Source organism: Sinocyclocheilus anshuiensis, unplaced genomic scaffold, assembly GCF_001515605.1.
Source record: "Sinocyclocheilus anshuiensis isolate Anshui unplaced genomic scaffold, SAMN03320099.WGS_v1.1 scaffold234, whole genome shotgun sequence".
Taxonomy (NCBI): Eukaryota; Metazoa; Chordata; class Actinopteri; order Cypriniformes; family Cyprinidae; genus Sinocyclocheilus; species Sinocyclocheilus anshuiensis.
This window is the reverse complement of record NW_015544165.1, coordinates 1,163,796-1,176,672: the sequence shown is the minus strand read 5'-3', so window position 1 is coordinate 1,176,672 and position 12,877 is coordinate 1,163,796. Positions and strand designations below refer to the sequence as shown.

The 12,877-nt window shown below is 37.8% G+C and overlaps 1 protein-coding gene across 1 annotated transcript; it reads left to right on the top strand.

Moving 5' to 3' along the window:
* The first annotated feature begins 426 nt into the window (after window positions 1–426).
* smc1a (structural maintenance of chromosomes 1A) lies at window positions 427–11,542 on the top strand. Its single transcript, XM_016495826.1, has 26 exons — window positions 427–737; window positions 1,556–1,744; window positions 1,905–2,017; window positions 2,135–2,338; window positions 2,404–2,642; window positions 3,167–3,425; window positions 3,528–3,668; window positions 3,747–3,829; window positions 4,468–4,567; window positions 4,652–4,759; window positions 4,881–5,066; window positions 5,181–5,360; window positions 5,449–5,595; window positions 6,125–6,262; window positions 6,420–6,536; window positions 6,627–6,733; window positions 6,817–6,958; window positions 7,069–7,214; window positions 7,493–7,646; window positions 7,744–7,854; window positions 7,939–8,095; window positions 9,726–9,880; window positions 9,993–10,144; window positions 10,234–10,303; window positions 10,404–10,514; window positions 10,738–11,542. Exons 1-26 carry the CDS (start codon window positions 629–631, stop codon window positions 10,816–10,818), a joined length of 3,699 nt encoding a protein of 1,232 aa, XP_016351312.1. The 5' UTR covers window positions 427–628; the 3' UTR covers window positions 10,819–11,542.
* The last annotated feature ends 1,335 nt before the right edge of the window (window positions 11,543–12,877 follow it).

Below are 12,877 nucleotides of genomic sequence, written 5' to 3'. Positions count from 1 at the left end.
TTTGTTATTATTATTATTATTTTAATAAAATATTTTTAAAAGATTGTAACCAGGCACATTTTTAGTGGTGGTGCGAGTTTCAGTACCATGAACAGCTCCCTTTAATTCTAATCTCAGCTATCAGTATTTAATTACTGGGATGATGTCAATAAGTTTGTAATGTCATAGTTCTTAATATTTAATATTCAGTAGCCTGGATTTATACAAGCTAGAATGATATCTTAATGAACAAAACGTGCGGGAAAAAAAGTCAAATTTTATGGAGGGAAATATTTATTTAAAAAAATACATATTTTTCTTTCTTTACAGTGTTGGTTTTGCTTCACAAATTCACATGAACTACCAAAAGTGGCCTGAATTCATTCGAAACTCTCCTTAGCTCTAGGACTTTTATTTTGCCTGCATTCTGCTCTAGACAGTGGGCGTGTACACGAGATAATTTTTTGTCAGATTATTATTATTTCGGAGGATTAACCTCTGAAAGACGATATGTAGCCTAACATATCTAGTTGCCAATTCGTTTTAAATCCGATTTGCCGCCGCCAAACAACGTCTGGGTAAACGCATCGCCACAAAGACTGTACAGGGCATCAATCTGACACCCGTCTCCTGAGATAAATCAGACAGGATGGGATATTTAAAACTGATCGAGATTGAAAATTTCAAATCTTACAAAGGACGTCAAATAATCGGACCGTTTCACAAATTTACAGCAATAATCGGACCAAATGGATCTGGTAAGTGTTATCTCAGGTGCTAATGCACTGCGGGTACGGTGGACTGCAGGGATGCAGCTGCTGCATGTGTCTACTGTGCACGCTGCATTATAATGGATTTCGCTATGGCTGCATGTTCTATTTTTAAATTCGAGTGTATTTTTTATGTTTATTTTTTTTTCTTCCAGATTTTCAGATTTTTTTTTTCTCTCGGTTACATAGTTTATGCCTTCATCATTTGTTTTGCTACTAATTTTCATTTTCAACACTAATTTTTAATACTATATATTTAATGTTTAATTAAATAAAAAAAAATGTAAATGTTAAATTCTTTTGTCCTTTGATTAATTCCAAAGCTTTGTATACTTGTTTACCAAGGAGACAAAAGTCATACTTTTTTTTGTCTTAAATATAATATTTAAAACGTGTGATTTTCATTTTTCAAATATGATGTGATTCATATGCTTTCATATTATGTTCAAAATTGTTATTATTATTATCAATTTATTTTTTCAAATATTACTATTGCCCATCAATTTATTTCAAAATGTTGTGTACTTGTTTATGTGATGTGTGAAAAAATCCAGAAAGAAAACCCAAGGTCAGTATAAATTTGAACAATGTTTTATTGTGCATCATTTCTAGTCAAGATTTAATTTTGTCAAATTATTAAAAAAAGAAAAGACAATTATACAAAAATATGATTTAATTGTATTTAGGATACATAACTGAAATTAGCCTTACCAAGACACAAAAGTCCTGTTTAAAATGTCAAATAATAAACCTCAAAAATGATAATGCACTCCACTAACTCTATGCCCAAAATCACTGCTCTCTAGGGAAGTCAAACCTTATGGATGCCATCAGTTTTGTATTGGCGGAGAAGACCAGTAACCTGCGTGTTAAAACCCTGAAGGATCTCATCCATGGAGCACCAGTGGGAAAACCAGCAGCCAACCGTGCCTTTGTGAGCATGGTGTACTGCGAGGACAATGGAGATGAATGCACCTTCACACGGGTCATCATTGGTAAATGTTAAAAAGTAAAGTTACTAAATGAGTTGCATTCCCGAAAGTTGTTACAACTTCATAATAGCCAGAAAACCCCCCAAAAGGTTTTTTTTCTGTGTTATTTACTAGTTCTATGAATCATTTTTATCCTGTGAGACTAACTATTTTTATGTTTCAGGTTCCTCCTCAGAGTACCGAATCAACAATAAGGTGGTCGGGCTTTCAGAGTACAGTGAGGAGCTAGAAAAACTGGGTATCCTTATTAAAGCTAGAAATTTTCTTGTGTTTCAGGTAAACATGCACATGACCTCATGTTGTTTCCAGTATTATAGAAAATATAAGAAAACCTGAATGAGATATTTTGTAGTCAGTGTAGATTTCGTATGTCCTTGTGTTTTTGTTGTGCAGGGTGCAGTGGAGTCCATAGCCATGAAGAATCCTAAAGAGAGGACCACTTTGTTTGAGGAGATCTCCCGCTCTGGTGAGCTGGCCCAGGAGTATGACCGCAGAAAGAAAGAGATGGTGAAAGCAGAAGAGGACACACAGTTCAACTATCACCGTAAGAAGAACATCGCAGCAGAGCGCAAAGAGGCCAAACAGGAAAAAGAGGAGGTAAACTATTTTGCTACATCTCATTTGACCACAATTCCACAGTTTAACTTTTGCTCTCTGTTCAGGCTGAGAGGTACCAGAGACTAAAGGATGAGGTGGTCAGGGCTCATGTTCAGCTACAGCTCTTTAAACTCTACCATAATGAGGCGGAGATCGAGAAGCTGAACCGAGAGTTGTCTCAACGCAACCGTGAGATTGAGAAGGACAGGAAGAAGATGGATCATGTTGAGGAAGAGCTCAAGGAAAAGAAGAAAGAGCTGGGAAGAATGATGAGGGATCAGCAGAATGTGGAGAAGGAGATAAAGTGAGTGATGGGTGCTATATATACTGTATATTATTCTACACATGGAAATAACTATATAATTCTATTTTAATTTTAATTTAAAAAATGACCATTTCAATGTGGCATTAGACACTGGACAAGTGTTATTTTAGTATCATTGAGATTTAGTTTAGTATCATTGAGATAGAGTTTAAATCTATCTATTATAGTTTAAAATAGTAGTACCCATTTTTTAGTCATTGAAAGTGTTTTTCTGTTGTAGTTTTTTATTTCAGTTTGAGTTATTTTAGTACATCACAGTAAATGAAAATTAGAAATGTTTGCTGAAATAACATAATTTTAAGTTTTTTATATTTTATTTTATTTTATTTACCTTTTTTTTCAAGTAACAAAAATGTTTCTTTATGGTTTTAGTTTTCGTTTTAGTTAACTATAATAACCTGCCATTAGACTCTACTGAAAACTTGAAGTATTCTAGTTATGATAAGCTAACTATAACTCATGGTCACAGTTTGTTAAAGAACTACTCATCTAACCTCGTCTAGAGAGAAAGATGCTGAGTTGAATCAGAAACGGCCACAGTATATCAAGGCCAAGGAGAACACTGCCCATAAAATTAAGAAGCTGGAGGTGGCTCGAAAATCCTTGCAGAACGCCCAGAAGATGTACAAGAAGCGTAAGGCTGACATAGAGGAACTGGACTGTGAGCAGGGTGCCGTGGAGATGGCGAGGCAGGAGTTTGAGGAACGGATGGAAGAGGAGGCACAGAGTCAAGGCCAAGATTTGACACTGGAGGAGAACCAGGTCAGTCGAACTGAGCTGCACGATGCGCTTCAGCTGGAATAAAAAATGCAAGTATGTCCATAAATTTCAGTGTTTCGTTGAACACTCATACTGTTATCTCAGGTGAAGCAGTATCACAGGCTAAAGGAGGAGGCTAGTAAGCGGGCAGCTACCTTGGCTCAGGAGCTAGAGAAGTTTAACAGGGACCAAAAAGCTGACCAGGACAGGCTGGATCTGGAGGAGAGGAAGAAAATTGAGACAGAGGTACATTGAGAAATGACTGTGAACTCTTTTTTTGTGCTTTTGTAAAACAGATTTGTTTTATCTCTTTTTTGATTACAGGCCAAAATAAAGCAGAAGATTCGTGAGATCGAAGAAAACCAAAAGCGCATTGAAAAGCTGGAGGACTATATTGCAACCAGCAGGTGTTTCAAAGATCATTATAAAATGAATAGTATCAAGTCTAAAGAGATTTTCTTGTTATAAAAAAAGTTGATATACACCTGTATATTTATACAATATGTGGAAAACACACAATATACATTATGATACTTGTAATTGTTTTTGAGAAAAATTTTTTTTTTAATTAATTTAAAGATATTATTTGTATTTCAAATGTTCTTTTGAACTTACTGTTAATTACAGAATGCTGAAAAAGAATCAACATTAATAATAAGAAAGGTTTCCTGAGCACCAAATAATCATATTAGAATGATTTCTGAAGGATCATGTGATACTGAAGACTGGCGTAATAGCTGCTGAAAATGAAGCTTTGCCATCACAGGAAAAAATTACATTTTTAAATGTATCTAAATAGAAAAGTTATTTTAATTTGTAATACTGTAAATTGTAATATTTCACAATATATTGTATCAAATAAATACAGCCTTGGTGAGCAATGTGTATATGAATATGTAATTTTTTTTTGCATCATACCTAAGTGTAAAGCACATCCTCTAGTGACTTGTTGCTTTATTTTACTTTTTCTTCACCCTTCAGTTTCATGGCATGGCAAACTTTGATTTTTTTTTTTAACCGTCTCTGTTTTTTTTTCTCTCACCAGACAGTCTCTGGATGAACAGAGGCGTATGGAAGAGGAACTGACTGAGGAAGTGGAGCTGGCCAAAAGAAGGATTGATGAGATAAACATGGAGTTAAACCAAGTACAAATACACATTTGCTCATACTCTTAGGTACATCATTTCACCAAGACTGTGTTTTCACTGCTGAGATGATTCTGGTCACAGGTGATGGAGCAACTTGGAGATGCTCGCATTGACAGGCAGGAGAACAGCCGTCAACAGCGCAAAGCTGAAATTATGGAGAGCATTAAAAGGCTTTACCCCGGCTCAGTGGTGAGTTGCTGTGTGTATAGACACATTTTCAATTTAAGCTTGCAGCAGAAGCTTGTAAGATGTCCACAAAAAGCTTTCACTGATTTTTCTCATTTCCACATAAATCCCTTTATCCAAACAGTATGGCAGACTGATCGACTTATGCCAGCCCACCCAGAAGAAATACCAAATTGCAGTGACCAAAGTCCTGGGAAAAAACATGGACGCCATTATTGTGGACTCGGAGAAAACCGGCAGAGATTGCATCCAGTACATTAAAGAGCAAAGAGGAGAACCGGAGACCTTTCTGCCTCTTGACTATTTGGAGGTACAGACCGATTTTAATAAACAATTCAAATTCTGAATTATCCATCACAAGGCTGAACCGCATCGAGCGGCCAGTGGAATGTGTTTCACTAGACATGTGCTTCTCTCCCTCAAGGTGAAACCTACAGATGAGAAACTGAGAGAGCTTAGGGGGGCAAAACTAGTGATCGATGTGATCCGCTATGAGCCGCCACACATAAAGAAAGCCCTTCAGTATGCCTGTGGCAATGCTTTAGTGTGTGAGAATGTGGAGGACGCTCGCAGGATCGCCTTTGGAGGACCATACCGTCATAAGGTTTAAATATGTCATATAAGTTGAATATAAAACACATATCAAAAGATAACAAACTATTCATCTTCTATTCTGTCTCGCTCCTTTACAGACCGTGGCCTTGGATGGAACTCTCTTCCAAAAGTCAGGTGTGATCTCTGGAGGAGCTAGCGACCTGAAAGCAAAGGCTAGGCGTTGGGACGAGAAAGCTGTGGACAAACTTAAGGAAAAGAAAGAGAAACTAACAGAGGAATTGAAGGTGACATACAAAAGAACTAAAGAGAAGCTTCGCACACAGCTGGAAAATGTACCATAATTTCGGGCCGTCACGAGCATGAAATATAAATTCTATAAAATTGTAAAATAAATGATCACAAATTAGGTGAGTTGTATAAATATGAAAATACTAATAATTTTCTAAATAAAACAATTTTGTAAATATATTAAAACTATGTAAATATTTTACATATTTATTGATAATAATATAATAATTTATTTGTAATAATGTAATTTATATCATTTGCTGAGAATGTTTTGAAATCGTACAAATGGAAATAATTGTGTTTTTTATTTAAATTTAAACAAAAAATTTAATTTTCAGTGTGGTCTCATGTGTCTGGAATTTAATATGTGCACAATAATTGTGGTTTGTGCAGATAATCACAATTAGTTCAAATAATCTTGATCCAGTGACTAGGTATCAATTGGAAGTAAAATCACATGACAGACTCTTTTTTTTTTTTTTTTTTTTATCAAGCTAGTTTTACATCTAATTTTTGTCTACTCAGGAACAAATGAAGGCAAAGAGAAAGGAGGCAGAGCTCAGGCAGGTCCAGTCTCAGGCTCACGGGCTGCAGATGAGACTGAAATACTCTCAGAGTGATCTGGAACAGACCAAAACCCGCCACCTCTCCCTGAACATGCAGGTACACCTCAGAAACAACGCCTTGGTCAAGACATGACGTCAAAATGTAGAGAATCATAATCATGCCCTAAACGTTTTCAAGATAAAATTACAGGTGGTTTCTAATGAATTCACTGGTGTTACAATGCGTTTTTCAAAATACATCTATGTCTTTGTAGGAGAAATCGAAGTTGGAGAGTGAGTTGGCAAATTTCGGCCCACGAATCAATGACATCAAACGAATCATCCAATCACGAGAGAGGGACATTACAGAGTTAAGAGACCGTATGAACCTGGTAAGAGCTCTGGAGAAAATGAAGACGTTTCAAATGCTGTCAAAGATCTTTAATGCTCTAATAATTATTATTTATTATGGTCATTCATAGGTGGAGGATGAGGTCTTTGTTGAATTCTGCCAGGAGATTGGTGTGCGAAATATCCGAGAGTTTGAAGAGGAAAAAGTGAAGAGGCAAAATGAGATTGCCAAAAAACGGTAAACCTCTTAAGGACACACTACAAGTTATCAGCTACTAAGTGGACTGCCATGATCTAGCTTGTGTTATACTGCAATTCTAGGCTGGAGTTTGAGACACAGAAGACCCGTCTGGCCATTCAGCTTGATTATGAGAAGAACCAGTTGAAGGAGGACCAGGAGAAAGTGATGATGTGGGAGCAGACTGTAAAGAAGGACGAGAATGAGATTGAAAGACTTAAAAAGGTGATGGGGAGAATAGGGGAGGAGTAAAAAATCTTGACAAGCAAAACATAGATCAGTGGAATCTTTAAGCATGAAAAACTAAACGGTATGTTGTTCCCCCACCACCTCAGGAGGAACACAGGCACATGAAGATCATTGATGAGACAATGGCACAGCTACAGGACCTGAAGAACCAGCATCTCACTAAGAAGGGAGAGGTAAATGACAAGAACCGAGAGATGGAGGAGATCCGCAAGAAACTAGGGTCTGCCAACAAGTGAGAAACAATCATGTTTATTTTTCTCAATTCTTTAGATGTTCTCAAACCCAATGTTGGATATATATATATATATATATATATATATATATTGCAATAACAGACATATAAATATATAATATTAGCTTAAAATATTAACTTTATCATTATTATTACTACTAATAAATTAATATTAAATCAATTATAAATTAAAAATAGTTTTGCTTGTAAAATAAATTAGCTTGTGCCATTAATAAAAAATATTATTGTGGGATTCCGTGAAATGTATGTAATATTAGAGAGCTGACCCAGCTGCAGAAGGAAGTAACTGCCATTGAGACCAAACTGGAACAGAAACGCAGTGACAGACACAACTTATTGCAAGCCTGCAAGATGCAGGACATCAAACTACCACTCAAATCAGGGACAATGGATGACATCAGCCAGGGAGAGGTACAGACAAACATACACTTTTCTGAACATATGTTCCTACACACTCACACATACTGCTTTTGCCAGCGCAGACATACATACTGATCTGTCTGCATAGGGAAGCTCTCAAGTTGAGGATTCGATCAGCAGCCCGAAGGCATCAAGCTCTGTCCATGCCAAAGAGGCCCTCATAGAGATCGACTACAGCAACTTGAATGAGGACCTCAAGGTAATTTTATTTGATGAAACATTATGAATTTGTTGTTAACAAGCAACCCGGAACAATCAAAAGTGATGTAAAACTGTTCTATAGGATGCTCTGTCAGAAGAAGAGATCAAGGCAGAGATGAACACTCTACAGCAGAGGCTGAACGAGCAGCAGAGCATCCTGCAGAGAATCAGCGCTCCCAACATGAAGGCCATGGAGAAACTTGAGAGTGTTAGAGACAAGTTCCAGGAGACCAGTGATGGTGAGCCCAGAAGTCCAGGCTCATCTGCCTGTAGCTAATCTTGACCTGAGTAGTCTACCTGTAACCTTCAGAATAGTGTCTGGGGGACACATTGAGTCTAAATCAGTGGTTCTCAGCCCTTTTGGCTCCATGGCCCCCCACTGACCAAAACAATAATCAAAGGTTCCCCATTTAAGATATTTTTTAAAACTTCTGTAATGACTAAGCTTTAATGACAACATTTTTATTTACAGAAATTTGGAGTGACAATATATTATAATAATTATAATACATTTTAATAAAAGATGATAAATTATTAATAAATTGGGAAATTATAATTCAAATTAAAATAATCCTTAGGGACTGTAATGAAGAGTCAGCGGAGTTGGGATCCATTTGTGGCTTTATTAAAATCAACAGTAGTAATACAAACAGGCAAGGGTTGGTCACTAGCAATATCAGTGGCCAAGGCAAAACAGAGTCATATTCGAAAAACAGGTAGAAGGTCAGGGCAGGCAGCAAACAATCAAAAATAAACTCCAGGCAAATGAGGCAGAAACAATAGGCAGGCAGCAAAGGATCAAAACAAGGTAAACTACCCAGGGTCGTACACAGGCAAGGCAATAGAAACAATCAAATGCTCAGAAATGTCAGCCGAGGCAAAACAAGACTTTGCAATGATAGTGTGAGTGTGTGCTGCTTAAATAGTCCGGGGAATAGTAGTCTCAGCCTCAGACGTCACGCCCACATTCTGTTGGCTGAACTGTTCTGCTGTCAGTCTGAGGCCCTGTCCACACGTACGCGGGTATTTTCAAAACCGCAGCTTTTTCTATGCGGTTTGGCCGTTCGTCCACACGCAAACACATCACCAGGTCACTGAAAACTAACATTTTTGAAAACTCCTGCCAGGGTGAAGATTTTCAAAAACTCCGGCTGCAGTGTTATCGTGTAGACAGCGAAACCGGAGTTTTTGGCTTGTGACGTCGGAGCATGCAGTAGGTATATCCGCCTACTGGAAACTTTTTCAGGCTTCTGATTGGCCAACATGGCTTTACGGTTGAGATTATATCGCCAACTGTTGGCTTGGCATGCTCTTGACAGTGCTTCATAGCATGCTTTTGCATTTTCATGTGCACGGAGATTTTTTTTTAAAAGGGAAGAAGGAAAAACTCCATTTAAAAATACCCATGTACGTGTGGACATGGCCTGAAGGTCTGGCTACGTGAGACTAGGGGAATAGGGAACAGGTGAGGTGGTAATCAGTTCCAGGTACGGGGATTATGGGAGATGGAGTCAGGGGTGATAAAGTCAGTACTCAGATGAGGAAGCCCTCTGATAGTGAGTGGGAGGAACCACAGAGGCTAGACTCGTGACAAGGAGCAAATTAAAATAGGAAATATGATGTTGGTTTGCATCTTAAAGCTTTTCTTTCTTTCTTTCTTTCTTTTGTATTTTATTTTGAATAATTTTAAACCATGTAAGGTTGAGAACCACTGGCCTAAATAATAACATGGGGGCAGTCGTGGCTGCCATACTTGGCCACACTTCACTTCACTTCAACTAATAGCTATAATATCTACTTTTTTATGTATCCATGAAATTCAGCTGGCATGTTTCTACTAACAAATACATATGCTGATGTGCCTTACAGAGTTTGAAGCTGCTCGGAAAAGAGCAAAGAAAGCCAAACAGGCGTTTGAGCAGATCAAGAAGGAGCGGTTTGACCGTTTCAATGCTTGTTTTGAGTCTGTTGCCACCAACATTGATGAGATCTACAAAGCACTGTCACGTAACAGCAGTGCACAGGTTAATAAAAACACTCTGAACTCTGATCTCACTCACTCTTTTTAAGAGATAATCCTTCAATAACACAAGTAGAATTTTTTTATTAATTTAAGGATACTTAATATCCTTTCAGGCATTCTTGGGGCCAGAGAACCCAGAAGAACCATACTTAGATGGAATCAACTACAACTGTGTGGCTCCAGGAAAGAGATTCAGACCCATGGACAACCTGTCTGGAGGAGAGAAGACTGTGGCAGCTTTAGCTCTTCTTTTTGCCATTCACAGGTGCAACAAAGATCTGTAAAAAATTATTTAAAAGTAAACTTGTATGTTTTGCCTTCTAATTAAAAAATTGCATCTCTGTTCCCTTATAGCTACAAGCCTGCACCTTTCTTTGTCCTGGATGAGATTGATGCTGCTTTGGATAACACGAACATTGGCAAGGTGTGTGTGTTGTAGGAAGGCCTCTTTCAAATGCAAATATGTGCTTACAACTGAACTGAATGGCATCAATATGAAATCTATTTAACTTTTTGCTTTGCAGGTGGCCAATTACATAAAGGACCAGTCAGTCCAGAATTTCCAGGCTGTCGTTATCTCTCTGAAAGAAGAGTTCTACACAAAAGCTGATTCCCTCATAGGAGTTTACCCTGAGGTTTGTCTTTCAGCAATGGTCATATAAATCTTACGTAACAAAAGTAGTTGACACATGCAAGAGTGCCATTCAAATAAAACCCATCCCAACCTATCATTATTGTACACAGTGACTTAGAGACTGCAGTAAATTCTTTCGAATTTTTAAATGTTGTCTTTTTCAGTTAAGTATTATGTTGATTTTTTTTAAAGTAAATAATAAATCGAATCTTTTCATTTCACAGCAAGGAGATTGTGTCATCAGTAAGGTGCTGACCTTTGATCTTTCCCAGTATCCTGATGCCAATCCCAATCCTAATGATTAGGTTGAGTTGATGTAAATTTATTGGAAGACAGCTGAGAGAACGACCAGTCATATCTTTTGAAAACATGATTATAATCATTGATGTTTACAAAGATGCTTTTTTATTTAAATACAGAATGTTGCTATATTGTCTGCTGTACTGTATTCCAAATAGTGTGCATGATTGTGTAAATATTAATATTCTGTGTTCTGTGAATATTAGATACAAGTGAACAGCTTTTCATGTTCAGTCAACTGGACTGTCTAGATCAGTGATTTTACATATGGCTAATGTCTTGTCTGCACTGAATCAACAGAGAACATTTTAGCTGCCTACTGTAAAGTTTGCCTTGTGGATGATCTGTTCATTCAGTACCATGTGGAATAACAAGTATTAATTTTTTTTTTCTTTTCTGTCTTTGTGGGAAAATGTGTTATGTAAAATGTATTCAAACTGAAAATAAGAGCTTATGTAATGTGCTCATGGCACTTTCCACAAATATTGAATACTTTGCTGTTCTCTGACATTTGTGCAGGATTAGAAGCATAATTCCCGTGATTTCCCCCCCAATAATTCCCCAAAATTGCAAGCCCCCTAGAGAATAAAAATAAGCCATCTCGAAATAAAACTTAGTTTGGTTTTCTGAGCTTTATGATCAACATTTTCCAAACATCATCTCCTTTCCCCCCATAGAACCCTATTTCATCCACATAAGAAAAAAAATCATGCTTTGGAAAATGAAAAATTATGACATCAAAATTTTACTGTTTAATTAGAATGATGACATCTCATAATTTTGACTTTTTATCTCATAATTTCAACTTTTTATCTTATAATTATTCATTAGTATGTCATAATTTTGACAGTTAATCTCATAATGTAGGTTTATGTCTTAAAAAATTACATTAGCATGAAAAACACATTCGTTGAAAAATAAAAGTAAAACAGCTCGAAGCTTCTATTTTGAACAGTTTCAGGGCCTGTTTTGTACCCGGTTAATGGAAAGTGCCACAAATGTCGTTCTAAATGTTACATGGAACAAAAAATAAATCCGATAAAATGACAAATTGGACTTGTGGTAATATATAAACAAACCAGAGCACACCTGACGAACCACTCACACCCATAAAGCTAACATTAGACCTATATTTTCACGTGGGCTGGTCCTAGCCAGCACAAAACCAACCTTGCTAGCACATGCCCCGTCCCCCATCCCAAGTAGATATAACTGCAGACCGGAGATCTCCAAAATGGGGCGTGAACTCCAAAAGTGGGCAGAACCTCCAAAATGGGGCGGGGTCTCCTCGCGCAAAGACTTTCACCATTGGCTCTGGCTCCAGCCAATTGTTATTGACTTACATTTCAAAATAAAACTTTATAAATGTAACATTGTTTCTAGTTCATCTAAAATAAAATATGCTATATAAGTAAATATTCTCCGTGAGAGAATAGGCTTGTTTGAGATGACCAAAATCTGCGCAGGACCGATCACCGCGAGATGCATGCTGGTTAGAAAAGTGTCCGACTTACCTCCGACTTGCTCTGATGTCATGCTGACGTGTGCAAAAAAACTCTCGCGACGGCGAGGCGGCTGTGTCAGATTGTGCAGTCAGTCCAGCGCAGTTGCTCTCCACCGACGATGGGAAACGACTGACTGACGACACAGCTTAATGCTCCAGAACTGTCCGTCTTGCCTGCGCTTATTTCACTCCTCCCCTCACTGCAGCCGCCTACTCTCGCCTTCATTTCATGCAAGGCAAGGTGCATCTCAAACAAGCCTGCTATCGCGGTACTTTGATGCCACACGTGACAGTGACGTGGCATCGGCGCCGGTTCAAGTCGGACTAAATTTCTAACCGGGGTGGGGGGGGAGTCCAAGATGGCTACCTGATCAGACGTGTTTTTACAAGCTCCTGCACCATCTGTGTTTAGACAGTGCAAAAATAACTTTTTATTAATCGTATGCTGCTTGTGTTATTTTATTACGTCTTTGACTTGAAGTTTTCCCCTATATTGTGTTGCCATGGGGAGTAAACGTGGTCATTCAAACAACTCTTCGGCTGGTGCTAAGGTGGCTAGA